General features: G+C 44.7%; 1 protein-coding gene across 4 annotated transcripts in view; it reads left to right on the top strand.

The window, feature by feature from the left end:
• The window catches only part of myrf (myelin regulatory factor), a 371,110-nt gene that overhangs the window by 343,203 nt on the left and 6,087 nt on the right, over positions 1-21,820 (top strand). For all 4 annotated transcript variants that reach the window (XM_070898666.1, XM_070898668.1, XM_070898667.1 and 1 more), the window contains exons 23-25: positions 8,241-8,328; positions 11,456-11,530; positions 21,124-21,226. In XM_070898666.1, coding sequence (XP_070754767.1) covers positions 8,241-8,328; positions 11,456-11,530; positions 21,124-21,226 — 266 coding nt within the window. The remainder of the gene's footprint in view (positions 1-8,240; positions 8,329-11,455; positions 11,531-21,123; positions 21,227-21,820) is intronic.

Raw genomic sequence — 21,820 nt, forward strand, 5'->3', positions numbered from 1 at the left:
AGGCCATCAATATAAGATAGTCACCAAGAAATCCAATAAGGAATTCAGAAGAAACTTCTTTACCCAGAGAGTGGTGAGAATGTGGAACTCGCTGCCACAGGGAGTGGTTGAGGTGAATAGTATCGATGCATTTAATGGGAGGCAGGATAAACATACGAGGGAAGGGGTTGCTGATAGAGTTAGATGAGGAAAGACGGGAGAAGGCTCGAGTGGAGCATAAACGCTGGCATGGACTGGTTGGGCTGAATGCTTTGTTTCTATGCTGTGTATCCTATGTACATCTCTGTGGGTGCCAGAGGGCCTGGAGTGCATCATCATCCCCGGCAACCACATTTTAATTTGAATTAAGTTGATGGCCAAAATGTAATTTGTTTATTTGTTGGTTATAGTGCCCCCTGTAATAAGGGGGCATTTGATTTGATTGATGGCCTCAACTAAAAAAGTTGTAGACCTATTGATGGTGCTCTTAAAAAAAAAAGCGGCGCTTGATTTTAAAAGTTTTACAAAAATCGTTGTACATGTCTGTGGGGGAAGCAGGCTTGATGGGCCAAATTGCCTTTTCTAGTTCTGTGCTTTCTTTTCAATATGGCAGTAGATAATTGGGGAAGGGGGGGGGGAGTTGAAGAGATTTGAAGTTAATTACAGGAACAGTTGTATTTTTGATCAATCATACTTTTATTCTTTTCATACTTTAATTGGATGCACAAATAATACATTTCCCACACTGCGCACACTATACACATCACATTAACACACCAAGTACATACTACACACACCACACATACTACACACCTATATACATGCTACACACACACTACGAACACATTACATTCACACTACTACATGTAGACACCACAGGGTGAATTTTAACCCCACAAAATGTGTGAGTTGGGGTTGTGTCACGTGTAAACATTTTTTTAAATCTGAAACCCGCCTCCAACCCGCTCCGGGATTAATGGAGGTGGGATAAGGGGCAGGCCACCAACCCGGTCCCTGGAGGTGGATTAGCAATTTAAATATTTGAATGAGGCTGGCAGCCTCTGATTTGACCAACTTTACAGGTTTAACTGTCGCCTGCCGGATTTCCCAGGTCCCGGGAAACTCGGCAGCTGAAGGGAGGCGAGTAGATTTTGGGGATTGGATCTGCCCACCAGACTCGGACCCCTCCCGGGATCCCTGTACCTGTGACTATGGACTGCTCCCCACCGAACTGGACGCCAAGCCTGTCAATCAGGCTGACTTCCGAGCGGGGAGCCTGTCCAGGAGAAAAGTCACACGCTGTGGAGTTTACATAGGATATATGGCACAGAAACAGATCATTCGGCCCAACCAGTCCATGCCGGAGTTTATGCTCCACTCGAGCCTCCTCCTGTCTTTCCTCATCTAAATCTATCAGCATAACCCTCTTTTCCCTTCTCCCGCATATCTTATCTAACCGCCCCTTAAATGCATCGATACCACTCGCTTCAGCCACTCCCTGTGCTAGCGAGTTCCACATTCTCACCACTCTCTGGGTAAATAAGTTTTTTCAGAATTCCATATTTGATTTCTTGGTGACTATCTTATTTTGCTCTTCCCCACAAGTGGAAACATTCTCTCTGTATCCACTCTATCAAAACCTTTCATCATTTTAAAGATCTCGATTAGGTCACCCCTCCGCCTTCTCTTTTCAAGAGAAAAATTACCAAGCCTGTTCATCCTTTCCTGATATGTATACCCTCGCATTTCTGGTATCATCCTTGTAAATCTTCTCAGCACCCTCTCTAGTGCCTCTACATCCTTTTTATAATATGGCCACTAGAACTGTACGCAGTGTGGTCTAACCAAGGTTCGATACAGGTTTAGCATAACTTCCCTATTTTTCAATTCTATACCTCTAGAAATAAACCCTAGTTCTTGGTTTGCTTTTTTTACAGCCTTGCTAACCCGTGTCGCAACTTTTAGTGATTTGTGTATTTGTACTCCGAGATCCCTTTGTTCCTTTACCCCACCCAGACTCTCACCCTCCCAGTAATAAGTGATCTCCCTATTCTTCCTCCCAAAACATAATACCTCACAATTATCTGTGTTGAACTTCATTTGCTAATTATATGCCCATTCTGCAAGTTTATTCATTTCCTCCTGTAATGTGTTGCAGTCCTCCTCAGTCTTGACTATCCTCCAGATTTGGTGCCACCGCAATTTTAGAAATTATGTTTTTGATTTCAAAGTCTAAATCGTTAATATAAATTGTGACCAACAGTGGTCCCAGCACTGATCCTTGTGGAACACCACTACCCACCTTCTGCCACTGTGAATAGTTACCCTTTACCCCTACTCTCTGCTTTCTGTCTTGAAGCCAGCTAGCGATCCATTCTGTTACTTGTCCCCTGACTGCATTCTCTAACCTTGTTCACCAGTCTATTGTGTCATCATCATAGGTAGTCCCTCGAAACGAGGATGACTTGCTTCCACACCAAAGAAAAGGGATGAGTTCACAGGTGTTTCAATGAAGGACCTAATATTCCGGATCCCGAACTACATCCTGAAGGGTGGAAGATGCCTGTGCGTGGATTCTTTTAACGCGTGGTGACCGGTGCACACCAGCCAACACGGGCTTGACAGAGCTAGGCCTTGGTCCAGTGGCAAGGGTTACCCAAGACGACTGGAGACCTGCTCTGCTGCATGGACCTAGTGTGCACACATATCGCAGTGTGAGCTGGCCCGTGCTGCCCCTGGGCCTTTGACCCCGAACTCACGCCTCCCCTGGGCCCCGATCACATCCCTCTACAGTCTCTCGCCGCTCCTTCGCCCCGATCTCGCCGCTCCTGCTGTACCTGCCCACGCTCCAATCACTGACCTGGATCTCGATGATGTCACACTTCACAGCCGTCGCCCCCCTGCACCAGCTCACGCTGTACCTTGTAGTGGCCTCCACCCTGCTCCCTGGGCCTCTGAACACTGCTCCTTTTATGGCCCTGACCTGCCACTGATGTTCCCTCGCAGGTCGGGGCCTCCTCGCCGCTGTGTGGTATCGTGTGGTACCTTATCGAAGGCCCTTTGAAAATCTGGATAAAGTACATTGGCTACATTAACCTTGCCTATTCTCTCTGTGACCTTTTCAAAAAATTCAATGAGGTTGGTCAAGCAAGATTTTCCTTTTGAAATCCATGCTGACTATTCGTTATTATATTTTTGGTTTCTACATTTTCTTCTATTTTCTCCTTTAGTCGGGATTCCAGTCTTTTTCCTACCACCGATGTTAAGCTGACTGGTCTATAGACATGTTCTGTCCCCCTTCTTAAATATAGATATTATGTTAGCTATCCACCAGTCCTCTGGCACTACACCTTTTTCAAATAAATTATTAAATATATGCAGTAATGCCTCTGCTATCTCTTCCTTAGATTCTTTTAAAATGCGTGGATTTAAAATGCGTGGATGTAATCCATCCGAAGCAAGAGTTTTATTCTCTTTGAGTTTGATCAGTTTATTTAATATATCCCCTCTTTTTATTTTAAATGCAGTTATCTCATTACTAATCTCATCATCCGGTGTCATGTCCACCTGTCTATCTCCCTGGTAAATATAGAAGCAAAATAATTAGTTAATATTTCTACCATCTCTCTATCGCTGCCTGTGGTATTATTTTGTCCATCCCTTAGTGGCCCTATTCCCATCCCAACCTTCCAATTTATATTACGTGCTTGTAAAATATTTTACTATTTTGTTTTATGTTCCTTGTTAACTTTAATGTCATAGTTCCTCTTTGCCTTCCTAATTGTTTTTTTGACTTCTCTCCTAATCTCTTCGTATTCTCCCTTATCATGCACTCGCCTGCTGTCCATATATTTGATGTATGCCTCTTTCCTAACCCTCAATTTTTCCCTTATGGCTTTATTCGTCCATGGTGTCTCATTAGTGTTTAGTTTGTTCTTGTTTTTTAGCGGATATATATTTTTCCTGGACTCTGTTGAATATATTTTTAAATGTTTCCCATTGTTGTTCACATCATTGTTTGCCAATATTATTCATTTTATTTTCCCAACTTCTATTCTCAGCCCCATAAAATCAGTTTTTCTCCAATCGATTACACTGGTCTTCATCATACTTATGCCCTTCTCAATTATTATTTTAAAGCGTATTATATTATAAGAACATAAGAACATAAGAAATAGGAGCAGGAGTAGGCCATTTAGCCCCTCGAGCCTGCTCCGCCATTCAATGAGATTATGGCTGATCTGATCATGGACTCAACTCCACTTCCCTGCCCGCTCCCCATAACCCTTTATTGCCTTATCTCTCAAAAATCCGTCTATCTCCACCTTAAATATATTCAATGACACTGCCGCCACAGCTCTCTGGGGCAGAGAATTCCATAGATTTACAACCCTCTGAGGGAAGACATTTCTTCTCACCTTAAATGGGTGGCTCTTTATTCTAATACTATATCCCCTAGTTTTAGTTTCCCCTATGAGTGGAAATATCCTCTCTGCATCCACCTTGTCGAGCCCCCTCATAATCTTATAAGTTTCGATAAGATTACCTCTCATTCTTCTGAACTCCAATGTGTATAGGCCCAAACTACTCAACCTATCCTCATAAGTCAACCCCTGCATCTCCGGAATCAACCTGGTGAACCTCCTCCAATGCAAGTATATCCTTCCTTAAATACGGAGACCAGAACTGTGCACAGTACCCTAGGTGTGGCCTCACCAATACCCTGTACAGTTGTAGCAGGACTTCCCTACATTTATACTCCATCCCCCTTGCAATAAAGGCCAACATTCTATTTGCCTTCCTGATTACTTGCTGTACCTTCTTACTAACATTTTGTGTTTCATGCAGAAGGACCCCAGGTCTCTCTGTACTGCAGCACTTTGCAATTTTTCTCCATTTAAATTATAATTTGCTTTTCTATTATTTCTGCCAAAGTGGATAACCTCAAATTTTCCCACATTATACTCCATTTGCCAAATGTTTGCCCACTCATTTAGCCTGTCCATATCCCTTTGTAGATTTTTGTGTCCTCCTCACAATTTGTTTTCCCACCCATCTTCATTAGCAAACTTGGTTACATTACACTCGGTCCCTTCATCCAAGTCATTAATATAGATTGTAAATATTTGAGGCCCCAGCACTGATCCCTGCGGCACCCCACTAGTCACTGTTTGCCAACTGGAAAATATTCATTTATCCCGACTTTTTGTTTTCTGTTAGTTAGCCAATCCTCTATCCATGCTAATATAGTACCCCCAACCCCGTGAGCTTTTATCTTGTGCAGTAAACTCTTATGTGGCACCTTATCGAATGCCTTCTGGAAATCCAAATACACCACATTCACTGGTTCCCCCTTATCCACCCTGCTTGTTACATCCTCAAAGAACTCCACCAAATTTGTCAAACATGATTTCCCTTTCATAAAACCACGCTGACTCTGCTTGATTGAATTATGCTTTTCCAAATGTCCCACTACTGCTTCCTTAATAATGGACTCCAGCATTTTCCCAATGACAGATGTTAGGCTAACTGGTCTATAGTTTTATATATTATGGTCACTATTGCCTAAATATTCCCCTACTCTTACTTCTCTTATCTGCTCTGGTTCATTCCCCATTACTAGATCCAATAGCAAATCCTCCCTTGTTAGGCTTTTTACATATTGGGTTAGAAAGGAGTTCTGTGCATTGTAGGAACTCCATTCCCTTATCCCCCTTACCTACCTCTTCTGTACAATTAATATCGCGGTAGTTGAAATCCCCCAGGATTATTATTCTATGTTTTTTACTCATTTCCCTAATTTGTCTGCATATTTCTTCCTCCACCTCCCTTCCACTATTTGGTCATCTGTAGACTATCCCTATTAATGCGATTGATCCTTTATTATCTTTTAACTCTATCCACATGGACTCTATTTTTGTCTTGCTCATAGCTGCGCCACTTTTTACTACTACCATTATGTTATCCCTAATAAGTACAGCTACTCCAACTCCCCTTTTCCCCTCTCTTATCTTTTCTGAATATGTAATACCCTGCAACGTTTAATTCCCAGTCCTGATTTTTCTATAGCCATGTCTCAGTAATCCCTACTACATCTGGTTCCTCACAATGTATGATTACCTCTAGCTCCCCTGTTCTATTATGGACACTGTATGTTGCTGTACAGACAGTTAAACTCATTATTAATAGCAGTTCCTCTCACTTTATTTTTAACCATCTTTTTAAACTCCAGTTCTATAACTCTATTTATTCCCTGGCCATCAATGTCCTCCCTTACTTAATTTTTTCCTATGCTCTCTTTTCCTGTTTTGTTTATATTTAAGCTGGTTACATTTCTTGTATATCCCTCCCCCTGTCTTACTAGTTTAAAGCCTTTGTCACCTCCCTATTTACCCTCTCTGCTAGAACATGGGTCCCATCCCGGTTCAGGTGGTACTGGTCCCATTGGTACAGCCCCTGCCTACCCCAGTACTGCTGCCATCATCGCACGAAAAGGAACCCCTGTTTCCCCACACCATCCCTTTAGCCATGTGTTAATTCTCCCAATCTGTCTGCTTCTACGCCAATTTGCACGTGGCTCAGGCAATAATCCAGAGATTTTTAATTTAGCTCCTGATACTCCCTTAACAGGACCTCCTCCCTGCTCGTGCCTAAGTCGTTGTTCTGACATGGACCACAACAATTGGATTTGCCCCCTCCCGTTCCAAATTGCTCACCAGCCGCCATGAGATATCCCTTACCCTGGCACCAGGTGGGCACCACACCCTTCGGGATTCTTGTCCTTGGCTGCAGAAGATGCTATCTATCCCTCAAACAATAGAATCCCCTGTCACTGCCACATTCCTATTCTGCTCTTCCCCGCCCCCGGCCTCCCCTTCGACAGCCTTCTGAGCCACAGTGCCATGGTCTGTGTTGTGCCTGCCCTCCCCACAAGGTCCTTCTCCTTGTCCTCACAGGTAGCGAGTGCATCGTACCTGTTGAACAGGACCAGTGTCTGCTGGACCTCCTTCTCAACCTCTCCTAAATCTCCGCTACCCGGCTCCCTAACAGTCACACACTCCCTTTCCTGAACCTTTGCTTTACTTTGGGGTGTGACTGTATTCTGGATAAAACTATCCAGAAATTCCTCGCCATCTCTCATGTTTCGAAGTGTCTCCAGCTCGCAGTCCGGCTCAATGACTCTGAGCCGGTGTGACTGAGGGCAGAGACATTTCCTGCAGATGTGGGAATCCAGGACAGTCTTGCTGTCCACAAACTCCCACATACTACAGTCTCGACACATCGCCTGCCCTGCCATCCCGAGACTTTTTAATATTTATTTGCTTATTAGTGAAAGTTTTTAATCAAATGATTGTTTATAGTTATATTAATTAGTTTATCTAGTTAAGTTATTATTTGCTAATGTAATAGTTATAGCTCTTAGTTTAAACCAATGCACTAGCTAAGAGAAAGAAAAAAATGTTGTAATTATCACCAACCAATCACCTACCTACTATCATAAGAACATAAGAAATAGGAACAGGAGTAGGCCATATGGCCCTTCGTGCCTGCTCCACCATTCAATAAGATCATAGCTGATCTGATCATGGACTCAGCTCCACTTCCCCGCCCGCTCCCCATAACTGCTTATTCCCTTATCGGTTAAGAAACTGTCTATTTCTGTCTTAAATTTATTCAATGACCCAGCTTCCACAGCTCACTGAGGCAGCGAATTCCACAGATTCATGATCCTCTGAGAGAAGAAATTTCTCCTCATCTCTGTTTTAAATGGGTGGCCCCTTATTCTAAGATCATGCCCTTTAGTTCTAATCTCCCCCATCAGTGGAAACATCCTCTCTGCATCCACCTTGTCAAGCCCCCTCATAATCGTATACATTTCAATAAGATCACCTCTCATTCTTCTGAATTCCAATGAGTAGAGGCCCAACCTACTCAACCTTTCCTCATAAGTCAACCCCCTCATCCCCGGAATCAACCTGGTGAACCTTCTCTGAACTGCCTCCAAAGCAAGTATATCCTTTTCCTTGCTCTCTCTATCCTCGCTGCTCTCACCTCTGCTCCCGCTCTTGCTAAAACTCCATAGCATGTGGGGACACCCAGACTTCCAGGTAGCCCTCTGAAACTCTGCTCCCCACCCCCTCTCCCCCGCCCCCTCCCCCTGCCCCATGTCGATATTGGGGCCTGCTGGTTGCACTCTACACACACACACATGCATGTTTCTTTGTGGCAAGTTGTAACCATCCCCTTTCTCCTCCCAAAAGTGAAGAATACCACCTTGACTTCTGCCCGGATCGTTGAGAATGGTCTGGTGATCTCCGAACAGTATTGTCTGAAGCAAGGATCCTGCAGGTATGAAATATCAGCGGCATCTGCTTCTTGGCGTGGTGACTGAAATGCCATCAAATGTCAGTGTTACTGCAGGACAACAACAGTGAGGAGGACAGAGTTCCCAGTCAGGATAATAGACTGAATGCTTCATAGGTTCGCTGTATGGGATCAAGGTCCCTGTATACACCGGGAAGAGGTCGGGGGAAGCAATTTATTAACAAAATGAGTTCCTGGGATGTAGGCATTGCCGGCATTTATTGCCCTCGAGAAGGAGGTGGTGAGCCGCCTATTCAGAGGGCAGTTAAGAGTCAACCACATTGCTGTGGGTCTGGAGTCACATATCGGACAGATTTCCTTCCCTGAAGGACATGAGTGAAGCAGATGGGTTTAGATGACAATCCGGTAATTTCATGGTCACCATTACTGATAATAGATTTTTATTCTAGATTTATTTAATTAACTGAATTTAAATTCCCCAGCTGCTGGGATTTGAGCTCATGTCTCCGGATCATTAGTCCAGGCTCTCTGGATTATTAGTCCAGTCACATAACCACCATGTTACCGTACCCCTAAAATCGAGGATATACCAGATCAAGATCCCCGAAATATACACAATCACTGGGGGCGGAAATCTGGATGAAGCTCCCTATATGTACACAGAGAGGGGCTGATGTGCCATACTGAATTGGTGTCCTTATATATGCAGATGGAGAATAAGCTCTCAGTCAGGCTATTAAACAAAGCATTTTACAGGTCAGCTTTATTAGATCAGGTCTGTATGTGCACAGTGACTGGGTGCAGTGCACTGGATCAGAGTCCCGATATACACAGTCTGGGTGTGGTATATTAAATCAGGTTCACTAAATATACCTGGACTGGGGTGGTAGACTCGATCACTGTACCTACATGTACACTGACTGGCTGTGGTATCCGGAACAGTGTCCCTGTGTATACACTGACGGGCTGCGTTATAATTATTGTTGCTCCTGTATATACATTTACCATGTGAGCTGTCCCGGATCAGTGCTGCTATATAGACACTTAATGGATGCAGTATACTGGGTTAGTTTTCCTACATATACACTGACTGGGTGCAGTATACTGGATCAGCGTCCCTATTTTTGCACAGCGTGGATAAATGAATTGGTGCAAGACAGTAATATTTAAATTAAGTTACAACAATGGATAATTTGAAAGGGAAGTTCTGGCCTTGAATTTTTTTACATTAAATCGCATTGGCCCAGAAAATTCCGCTTTCTCCTTCCCGCGGGCGTTCGACTAGATTTTAGAGAAAAAATGCGCACCTACCTGAAGGTGCTGCGCCCGCTCGACTTTCCGATGCACAGGACTCCTCTTGCTGCGCATCGCAGCTCGTGCACGTCGGGACGTGCGCAGGCCTGGAGCTGGAGTCACATGGCTCTGGGCAGCCAATCAGCTATAGTATATTCTCATTCATAGTAATAGGAGTTCCGTGAGTCCGAAACTTCTATTACTATGAATGAGAAACATAGAAACATAGAAAATAGGTGCAGAAGTAGGCCATTCGGCCCTTCGAGCCTGCACCACCATTCAATAAGATCATGGCTGATTCATTCACCTCAGTACCCCTTTCCTGCTTTCTCTCCATACTCCTTGATGCACCTCAGTTTCTGTGCCATCTGTGCCTTGCACAGTGCCAGAGGGGCCAGGAGATGGAGACACTGGGCTGCCTCTACTGACTCCCAGCAAGACAGCGACCTTTTCCTCTTGCTCCGGTGCACCTGTTGGTGCCATTTTACCCAGGGGTTCAGGAACCCCCCAAACACCCAAAACACGAATAAAAAATAGAAAATATACACTACATATTTAAGATTAATTTAAATTAAAGTTATTAATATAAAAAAATATTGTCTTGATTTCTTTTTTAAAGTTTTTTTAATTATGTCGCCTTAAAATTAACTAACCATTGTGGGGAGGGTTTTTAAACAATAAACTATGTTTTCATAACTTTATTTCTAGATGTTTTTGTGTTTTTTAAAACACTTGCACCTGTAAAAGTAGGCTATGCGCCTGCTTTTTCAGGCGCAAGATTTTTGAGGACATTTGTCAGCGTAAATATCGGAAATTTGCCCGTACAAATGTCCTCGCTCCCGAGATGCGGAGGATCTGTCAAGCCAGAAACTTGACAGATCGGAAAAGCCGGTTTTCAGCACATGCACATTGTGCACTGAAAGCCAGCTTTTCCGATGCCTTCCCGGGTCCGTAGAAACTCCATACGGACCCAGGATATCGAAATTTCAGGCTCATTATCTCTGCTATGCTTTGGCGTCATTTATAATATTTGTTTTTTGGAAAATGCTCATTGAGTAGCAGAAACCAGGTGGATAAAAGAAATAGTTTTGTCCCAGAACTTTATTGGTAACATAATTTGAAACAATAGCTCAGAGGAACTAAGCCCCTTGTGCTAATTTTATTAGCCCTCTACTGGGACTGATATCTGCAATGGGCAAAGATTGAGAACATGAACTTAAACCCAAAATGGTACATAAAATGAGGAATTGACCCCAAAAATCATTATCCCAGATATTTTAAATGGTTTGAAAGATGCTCCTCATTTTGGGAAGGTCAATGTATTTGTTTCCCATGGCAACAATGGTATTATTCATTCTGTATTTACATGTTGTCATCATCATAGGCAGTCCCTCAGAATCGAGGAAGACTTGCTTCCACTCTAAAAATGAGTCCTTAGGTGGCTGAACAGTGCAATATGAGAGCCACAGTCCCTGTCACTGGTGGGACAGATAGTCATTGAGGGAAAGGGTGGGTGGGACAGGTTTGCCGCACGCTCTTTCCGCTGCCTGCGCTTGGTTTCTGCATGCTCTCGGCGATGAGACTCGAGGTGCTCAGCGCCCTCCCGGATGCACTTCCTCCACTTAGGGCGATCTTTGGCCAGGGTCTCCCAGGTGTTGGTGGGGATGTTGCACTTTATCAGGGAGGTTTTGAGGGTGTCCTGGTAATGCTTCCTCTACATGTTGTACTGGATTGGCTATTGCACTGATGCCTAAAAAAGTTGCGAAACAACAGAAAACTGACTGTGAGAAAGGAATCGCACAGTCTACATCTGCCATCTTCTACTTGAACACTAACTGTCCTCTGATCTCTTCTGTAGCTCAGGGAATTACACTTACTCAATTCCAGTCAGCAAGACCACACCCGTAGATGTCACTATCACTCTTCAAATGCAGTAAGTGACTTGTTTTCTTGAATGTAGAGCTTTCTGTTGTCGATGTCTCTTAAGTTTGTTGTAACTGTGAAGAAGAATCTTTAGCTTTTCAGGGGATAAATACATTGGTCCTTATCACATGGCAGTACTTCACCAAAGTATTATGTTTCAGTGTGATGGGTGTCGCAGTTGTGTAGGGTGGACTGGTTGGGCTGGGTGCTCTTTGCCTTTCCGTCATTGTTCATAGGTTTATATGCAACCTTCAGGGCTGCTGACCAAGGGCCGTGTGGCTCTTTGTCGGCCGGCGTGGACACGAAATGGCTTCCTTCTGCGCTGTAAATTTCTATGTTTCTAAGTGGACATTTTTCAGGTGAGCCCAAACGGTTAGAGCTCTTAGGATCTTTAACTGAATGTCACAACCAAGCCCAATCCTATCCCTCCCCAAAATTGATGCACCTGCACTTTCCAGCAGAAATTGCTGGTTAGCCATCGCGAGATGGTTATTTTTTCCTTTCCAAGTCCGGGGTACTGAGGCCAATTGAAGCTGCCTGCTGCTTCCCTGGCTGAGATGAACTAACTCAATAAATATACGGTATTTTCGGATGAGACGTTAAACCGAGGCCCCGTCTGCTCTTCAGGTGGATGTAAAAGATCCCATGGCACTATTTCGAAGAAGAGCAGGGGAGTTATCCTCGGTGTCCTGGCCAATATTTATCCCACAAACATCTAAAACATATGATCTGGTCATCATCACATTGCTATTTGTGGGAGCTTGCTGTGTGCAAATTGGCTGCCGCATTTCCCACATTACAACAATGACTATATTCCAAAAGTACTTAATTGGCTGTAAAGCGCTTTGAGAGGTCCAGTGGTCGTGAAAGGCGCTATATAAATGCAAGTCTTTTCTTTTTATAATTTATCGGTGGTATTTATCCCACAGTGCTGAAAAGCCTAGGGCAGAGATTTGTGAACCACTGACAACCATTATCATCAAGCCATAGAATAGTACCGCACAGAAAGAGGCCATTCGGCCCATCGAGTCTACGCTGGTTATTTCGTAGAGCAATCCTGTTAGTCCCACTCCCTACTCTTTCCCCATATCCATTTAATTTTTTCTCCTTTACGTATTTATCCATTTCCCTTTTGAAGATTACTATTGAATCTGTATCTGCCACCCTATCAGGCAGTGCCTTCCAAATCCTAACCACTCGCTGTGTTTTTCCTCGTGTCACCTCTGGTTATTTGGCCAATCACCTTAAATCTGTGCCCTTCAGTTATTGACCCTTCAGCCATTGGAAACAATTTCTCTTTATGTACTCTATCTAAACCCTTCATTATTTTAAACACCTCTATCAACTCTCCTCCTAGCCTTCTCTGCTCTGAGGAGAACAACCCCAGCTTCTCCAGTCTATCCATGTAACTGAAGTCCCTCATCTCTGGAACCATTCTCGTAAATCTCGTCTGCTCCCTCTCCAAAGCCTTCACGCCTTTCCTAAAGTGTGGTGCCCAGAATTGGACACAATACTCCAGCTGGGGCTGAACCAGTGTTTTATACAGGTTTAGCATAACGTCTGGGCTTTTGTACTCTGTGCCTCTATTTATGAAGCCCAGGATCCCATGTGCTTCATTAACCTGTCCTGCCACCTTCAAAGATTTGTGGTCAAGCATCCCCAGGTCTCTGTTCTTGCACCCCCTTTAAATTTGTATCATTTAGTATGAATGGTCTCTCCTCATTTTTTACTACTGAAATGTATCACCTCACACTTCTCTGCATTGAAATTCATCTGCCATGTGGGACACTGGGGAGGTGCTAGAAGATTCGAAACAGACCAATGTGGTGCCCATTTTCAAAAAAGGTGTCAAATGACCTACTCCTGTTCCTATTTCTTATGTTCTTATGTAAGTAGCCACAAGCAACTAGCAATCCATTAGTCTTACTTCCATTCCACATAAATAATGGAATTGATTATCAGGAGTCGATTTAAGGATTATCTGTACATCATCATCATCATTATAGGCAGTCCCTCAGAATCGAGGAAGACTTGTTTCCATTCTTAAAATGAGTCCTTAGGTGGCTGAATAGTCGAATACAAGAACCACAGTCTCTGTCACAGGTGGGACAGATAGTCGCTGAGGGAAAGGGAGGGTGGAACAGGTTTGCCGCACACTCTTTCCGCTGCCTGCGCTTGATTTCTGCATGCTCTCGGCGATGAGACTCGAGGTGCTCAGCGCCCTCCCGGATGGACTTCCTCCACTTCGGGTGGCCTTTGGCCAGGGATTCCCAGGTGTCAGTGGGGATGTTGCACTTTATCAAGGAGGCTTTGAGGGTTTCCTTGTAACGTTTCCGCTACGCACCTTTGGCTTGTTTGCCATGAAGGAGTTCCGAGTAGAGAGCTTGCTTTGGGAGTCTCGTGTCTGGCATGTGAATAACCTCGTTCACAGCAGTCAGTATAGAGTCACAAGGGGAAAATCCTGACTGACCAACCACCTCGACTATTTTGAAGAATTGACAATCTCAGTGAACAACGGTAAGCCCAATGATGCAGTGTATTCTGACTCCCAAAAGGATTTTGACAAAGTTCCACATGAAAGTCTTAATTAAAATCAAAGAGAATGGATAAGAGATGGTTTGAAAGGTAGGAAACGCTATGTACGCACGAGAGGAGTTATGTCCAAGTGGGCGGAAGCACTCAATGGGGTGCCCCGATGCCTGGACCACTGTTGTTTCTAATTTACATAAATCACCTGGATTCAAAAACCCAATGCAAAGTGGTCAAATTTGCAGATGGTACCAAACTAGATGGTGCAGCTCAGAAATTATAGAATAAATTGGACAAGATACGTGGGAAGCACAATGCCCGATTAAATTTAATGCAAACAAATGTAATGTGGTATACATCAGGAAAAAAATAGATGTCACACATATGCTCCATGAATGATGCTTAGAAAATGAAGGATGAAGTTGAAACAGACGTGGGTTTTTTAATAGACTCAGCACTAAACTTGCCCAACCAATGCAAAGCAGCAATCAACAAAGCCAATAGGATGTTCAGCTCCAAAGCTAAAACTGTAGAATACAAATGAGAGGAGGTAATGCCCATACCTGATAGTTCTTTAGTCAGACCTTGAATACTGTGTGCAGCTCTGGTCACCAAGAAACGAGAGAGAGAAGTTTGAGCACTGGAGGCTGATCGCTGGGAACAGGTCTGAGTTGTGAGGATAGAATGGGGAGACTTGGGATTTCATCCCGAAAAGGAGGCAACGGAGAGGTGATCTTATAATTTGCGTATAAGCTTAGGGGTATTTACATTAAACTGCTGGAGAAGAATTACAGCCACAAGTTTAACCTAGAGATGGGTACTTTTAGGACAGACAGCAGGAAATTCCTCTTCATACAAACAGTAACCAAACATGTGGAATAGAGTTCCAGATAGAGCAGTGGAGGCAAAAATCCAGAATCATTTCAGAAACAATTGATGACTACAATGAGATGATGTTAGAGGACTCTTCTGGATTGATGAATCAAGTTGGGCCAAATGGCCTTCCTCCTCTGTACCTATCTTGTGATCTTGTGATTGTCCCACTCCTGTGAGGCACAAGTATTGCTCCACCTGTAGTGGGGTATATTAGTGAATAAATACCATCATCTTTTCCACAGTTCTAGAATATTGACCCTCCGTAAACTTGAGCTCATCCAAAACTCTGCTGCTCATATTCTAACTCACACCATGTCCTGTTCACCAGTCAGCCCTGTGCTCACTGACCTACATTGGCACACGGTCCAGCAACTCCTTGATTTTAATATATCAAAAAGTATTTTCTCCAAGAATAAATTCCAAGCACATCTTTCATCAAGTTCTAATCAAGCCCATTCTCACAATACGGTGACCTGAGGTATGCAAATATTGGCTTGAAGAATGCGTGTAAATGCATTAATGCTCAATTAAATTAGATCTCTGAATACTGACATTCAAAGTCTCACCTTTCATGTGATATAGAAAAGTAACCAGTTTTTCTGGATAGCTTTGCATGTCGGGCACTGACAATATCATTCGGTGAAGAAATGGATCTGACTTGGCATATTTCCTGAATTCTAGAAATGGCTGCAATAAACTGAATATTGTTCTCGGGTTACTTTCCCCATCCCCTCCCTCCACCCCTTCCCCCCACCATTTTTCTTCCTGCCTGTTCCGACGTCACTGACTTTTGCTGGGTACAGTTCCACAAACGCTGACAACTCTCAAACAGGAGCAATGGCAGAGTGTCAGCAGGCGGTTTTACTGTATTTTATCGACTATTTCAAAGCTCTCCTGGCCGGCCTCCCATCTTCTACCCTCCCAAAACTTGAGCTCATCCAAAACTCTGCTGCCTGTACCCTAACTTCACTAAGTCCCCTGTGCTGACCTACATTGGCTCCCAATCCAGCAACACCTCCATTTTAAAATTCTCATCCTTGTTTTCTCGCCCCTGTCTATCTCTCTAACCTCCACCAGCCCAAAACCCTCTGAGAACTCTGTGATCCTCCAATTCGGGCCTCTTGTGCAGCCCTAATTTACCTCACCGCACCATTGGTGGCCATGTTTTCAGCAACCGAGACCTTCGGTTCTGGAATTCCCTCTCTAAACCTCTCCGCCTCTCTATCTCTCACTCCTCATTTAAAACATGCCATAAAACCTACCTCTTAGATCAACTTTTTGCTTATCTCTCCAAATATCTCCTTATGTGGCTCGGTGCCAGGTTTTGTCTGATAACGATCCTGTAAAGTGCCGTGGGACACTATACAAATACAAGTTGTTGCTTGAGAAGAATAACCCTCAATGGATTCCCCAGCAGGTGTCGCTGGATAGGATCAGGTGCCTTACTGTTGCACCCTTACTGCTGCTTTGGCCGATGTCAAACCATAACCTCTGGCCCAAGACAACAGCTTTTGATGATTCTGCCGTTCCTAATTACATCTCTTCCAGACCCAGCTTTTGTACCTTTACTTGTCCCATTACCATCTCCTTTCATCCCTTTTGTCATTTAATCTCTCCTCCCTTCCACCCTGTCACAGACCTTCCCTTTTGTTCTTCAATCCCCTCCCCCTGTTCCTGCCTCTACACTTGCTTAAATCCTATTATATCATTAACTTTGTCCAGTTCTGACGAAAGGTCATCGACCTGAAATGAAAGATTCATAGAACGGTTACAGCACAGAGGGAGGCCATTCGGCCCGTCAAGCCCGTGCCGGCTCTCTGCAAGAGCACTTCAACCAGTCCCACTTCCCCCGCCTTTTCCCCATAGCCCTGCAATTCTTTTTTCCTTCAGCTACTTATCCAATTTCCTTTTGAAAGCCACGATTGAGTCTGCCTCCACCACCCTCTTGGGCAGCGCATTCCAGATCCTAACCACTCGCTGCGTAAAAATGTTTTTCCTCATATCGCCTTTAGTTCTTTTGCCAATCACCTTAAATCTGTGTCCTCTGGTTCTCGACCCTTCCGCCAATGGAGAACAGTTTATCTCTATCTGCTCTGTCCAGACCCCTCCTGATTTTGAGCACCTCGATCAAATCTCCTCTCAACCTTCTCTGCTCCAAGGAGAACAATCCCAGCATCTCCAGTCTATCCACGTCACTGAAGTCCCTCATCCCTGGAACCATTCTCGTAAATCTTTTCTGCACCCTCTCTAAGGCCTTCACATCCTTCCTAAAGTGATGCCCAGAATTGGACACAATACTCCAATTGAGGCCGAACCAGTGTTTTATAAATGTTTATAGCTTCCTTGCTTTTGTACTCTATACTTCTATTTATGAAGCCCACGATCCCCTATGCTTTTTTACCCACTTTCTCAACTGCCCTGCCACCTTCAACGATTTGTGCCCATATACACCCTGGTCTCTCTGTTCCTGCAACCCTTTAGGATTGTACCCTTTAGTTTATATTGCCTCTCCTCATTCTTCCTACCAAAATGTATCACTTTGCACTTTTCTGTGTTAAATTTCATCTGCCACATGTCCGCCCATCCCACCAGCCTGTCTATGTCCTCCTGAAGTCTATCACTATCCTCCTCAGTGTTCACTAAACTTCCAAGTTTTGTGTCATCAGCAAATATTTAAATTGTGCCCTGTACACCCACATCCAAGTCATTAATATATTTCAAGAAAAGCAGTGGTCCCAGTACTGACCCCTAGGGAAAACCACTATATAACTTGCTCCAGTCCGATAAACAAGCGTTCACCACTACTCTCTGTTTCCTGTCACTGAGCCAATCCCGTATTCATGCTGCCACTGTCCCTTTCATTCCATGGGCTTCAACTTTTCTGGCAAGCCTGTTATGTGGCACTTTATCAAACGCCTTTTGGAAATCCATGTACACCACGTCAACCGCATTGCCCTCATCAACCCTCTCTTACCTCATCAAAAAACTCAGTCAAGTTGGTTAAACATGATTTGCCTTTAACAAATCCGTGCTGGCTTTTCTTAATTACATAGAAACATAGAAACATAGAAAAATAGAAACATAGAAAATAGGTGCAGGAGTAGGCCATTCGGCCCTTCGAGCCTGCACCACCATTCAATGAGTTCATGGCTGAACATGCAACTTCAGTACCCCATTCCTGCTTTCTCGCCATACCCCTTGATCCCCCTAGTCGTAAGGACTACATCTAACTCCTTTTTGAATATATTTAGTGAATTGGCCTCAACAACTTTCTGTGGTAGAGAATTCCACAGGTTCACCACTCTCTGGGTGAAGAAGTTTCTCCTCATCTCGGTCCTAAATGGCTTACGCCTTATCCTTAGACTGTGACCCCTGGTTCTGGACTTCCCCAACATTGGGAACATTCTTCCTGCATCTAACCGTCAGAATTTTAAACGTTTCTATGAGATCCCCTCTCATTCTTCTGAACTCCAGTGAATACAAGCCCAGTTGATCCAGTCTTTCTTGATAAGTCAGTCCCGCCATCCCGGGAATCAGTCTGGTGAACCTTCGCTGCACTCCCTCAATAGCAAGAATGTCCTTCCTCAAGTTAGGAGACCAAAACTGTACACAATACTCCAGGTGTGGCCTCACCAAGGCCCTGTACAACTGTAGTAACACCTCCCTGCCCCTGTACTCAAATCCCCTCGCTATGAAGGCCAACATGCCATTTGCTTTCTTAACTGCCTGCTGTACCTGCATGCCAACCTTCAATGACTGATGTACCATGACACCCAGGTCTCGTTGCAGCTCCCCTTTTCCTAATCTGTCACCATTCAGATAATAGTCTGTCCCTCTGTATTTACCACCAAAGTGGATAACCTCACATTTATCCACATTATACTTCATCTGCCACGCATTTGCCCACTCACCTAACCTATCCAAGTCACTCTGCAGCCTCATAGCATCCTCCTCGCAGCTCACACTGCCACCCAACTTAGTGTCATCCGCAAATTTGGAAATACTACATTTAATTCCCTCGTCTAAATCATTAATGTACAATGTAAACAGCTGGGGCCCCAGCACAGAACCTTGCGGTACCCCACTAGTCACTGCCTGCCATTCTGAAAAGTTCCCATTTACTCCTCACCTATCCAAGTGACTCTTAATTTAGTCCCGATTATTGTTTCTAGAAGCTTCTCCACCACTGAGATTAAACTGACTGGCCCGTAGTTGCTGGGTTTATCCTTGCACCCTTTTTTGAACAAGGGTGTAACGTTTGCAATTCTCCAGTCCTCTGGCACCTCCTCCATATCTAAGGAGGATTGGAAGATTATGGTCAGTCCCTCTGCAATTTCCACCTTTACTTCCCTTAACATCCTAGGATGCAGCCCATCCGGTCCTGGTGACTTATCTACTTTAAGTACAGCCAGCCTTTCTAGTACAGTCCAAAATCCGGAGATCCAAAATTCGGAATGTTCCGGAATCCGGGCCGATCCATGGCGGGGTCGTCCAGAAACCGGAAAATGTTCCGAAATCCGGACTCCCCCTACCTCGGCGACCCGACTTCGCCCCAGCCTCCCTTGCCCCGGCCCTCAGCGGCCCGACCTCCGGCCCGATTTTGCCGCGACTTCGCCCCACCCCGGCCCTCGGCGGCCCAATCTCGCCCCGGTTCTCGGCGGCCCGACCTCCGGCCCGATTTCGCCGCGACTTCGCCCACCCCGGCCCTCGGCGGCCCAACTTTGCCCCAGCTCCGGCTCCCCCTCTTCTCCCCCCCTTTACCTCGGCGGGCCGTCCTCACCCCCTTACCTCGGCTGCCTGACCCCACCTACCTCGACCCAGGCAAAGACATCCCAAAATCCGGAAGCACCCGGAATCCGGAACGGCTTCAGTCCCGAGGTTTCCGGATTTTGGACGCTCAACCTGTGCTTCCTCTTTATCAATTTTTATCCCATCCACTATCTCAACTACCTCCTCTTTCACCAAGACTTTGGCAGCATCTTCTTCCTTGGTGAAGACAGATGCAAAATCCTCAGCCATGCCCTCTGCCTCCATGCACAGGGTCTCCGTGCCCATAATCGGCCCGACCCCCCCCTCTTATTACCCGTTTACTATTTCTAAGCCTATAGAAGACTTTTAGATTCCCTTTTATGTTAGCTGCCATTCTATTCTCATACTCTCTCTTTGCCCCTCTTATTTCCATTTCCACTTCCCCTCTGAACTTTCTATATTCAGCCTGATTCTCACGTATTCTCAACCTGACATCTGTCATACGCCCCCTTTCTTCCATCAAGCTCAGAGATGTTAGTGCTAAACATTTTTCTTACTCTTTGGATCCCTTGTCCATCCCTCTCTATTTTCTGAATACTACTATGGTGAATGGTCCTCTGAACGTTCCTATGTTGTCCCTCATAAGCTAGAAATGCTTTTCCTGCACACTCGTCCTTCTCTATGGATTGAGGCCAATGTCTCCTACTCTAACTCATTCTTTCCCAGGATCTCAAAATTGTGGAACTCCTCATCGCTCTCAGTATTTCCTTCCTTCGACAATCTTCAAGCTTGGCATTAGCTGATTACTACTTCCGGATTTACCTCCTCTTCAACTCTTTTCCTCTCTGGAAGTGCCCTGCACTGTGAACTTTGGCCCTTCACCTGAGTTTCTGAATTTAAAAAAACATAATGAACACATGGGTTAGAGCACAAATTTCTTCTGTGCTCAGCAGCAACCTAGGAACATAGGAACAGGACGAGGCCATTCAGCCCCTTGCGCCTGTTGCTCCATTCAATTAGATCATGGCTGGTCTACGTCTTAACTCCATCTATCTGCCATGGTTCCGTAACCCTTAATAACCTTGCCTCACAAAAATCTATCAATCTCTGTTTTGAAATTTTGAATTAACCTAGCCTCAACAGCTTTAACTCTAACCTCAAAATAGCACTCTACCCACAGATCTGTCAATATTTTTATATCTCATATCAGCTATCCTTACTGCATTTCTGAATGAGATTGTCAATTTGTGTTATATTATGGGTCTTTTATGCTGTGTACACATATTCAATAAGAACTGGATTGGGACTGTCCCAGTCTCGGTTCACACAGGGCAGCCGAAAGAGAGAGCAGACGTCCTGCAGTCTGGATTCGATTCAAGCCCACAGGTGAAACGCAACCAATATCTCTTTTCTTGCTGTTACACTTATGTTTTTCCTTTTTTTTGATAGGACTGCGTTGCCTCTGGCCATTTACCTATGCAGTGTCAACTACGGCAATTTATGTGGGAGTATTTCAAACACTGGTTTGAAGACAGAAACATCAGTGACCCAGGTAAACTTAATTTTTACACTTTCTCTGTCACTTCAAAATGTAAGAGCTGGGTGAGTGAACTTTTCCAGGAAGTGTGACTCCTTATTAAATTGGTGTGATGAGCATATATCTTAAGTAGCCTATAAGTCCATATCCTTGAATATTCCATCCTTTCTGAGCTCCACCTCCTGGAGACCTCGCTGTGGAACCCAACAGAGATGCCTTTCTGGGAGGAATCCCATCCAGAATCCTGACAGATCCATCCCCTCAAAGATTTCAAACTAAGGAGCCTTGCTGAGCTTCATCACCCTCAGATATCCTCCCCAGGAAGCTGGCTGAACTCCATCAGTTTGAGGTCTTTCACCGAGAAACCTGTCTCTATCTCCTTGAGGTTTCTCACCCCAGATACGAGTTTCATCTCTCCCAGGTGTTGCATCACCGTCAGACATCCCCACCCAAGAATCTGCCTGAATGCTGTTGCCTTGAAGTGTCTCACCTAGGTTCCCGGCTGTGCTCTGGCTCGGTAAGGATTTCCCCCCCCCCGAAACCGGGCTGAGTTAAATTTCCTCAATGTGTGCTACCAAAGAGCCACACTGAACTCCGTGCAGCTTTAGT

Source organism: Pristiophorus japonicus, chromosome 14 (assembly GCF_044704955.1).
Source record: "Pristiophorus japonicus isolate sPriJap1 chromosome 14, sPriJap1.hap1, whole genome shotgun sequence".
In the NCBI taxonomy this organism is placed as follows: Eukaryota; Metazoa; Chordata; class Chondrichthyes; family Pristiophoridae; genus Pristiophorus; species Pristiophorus japonicus.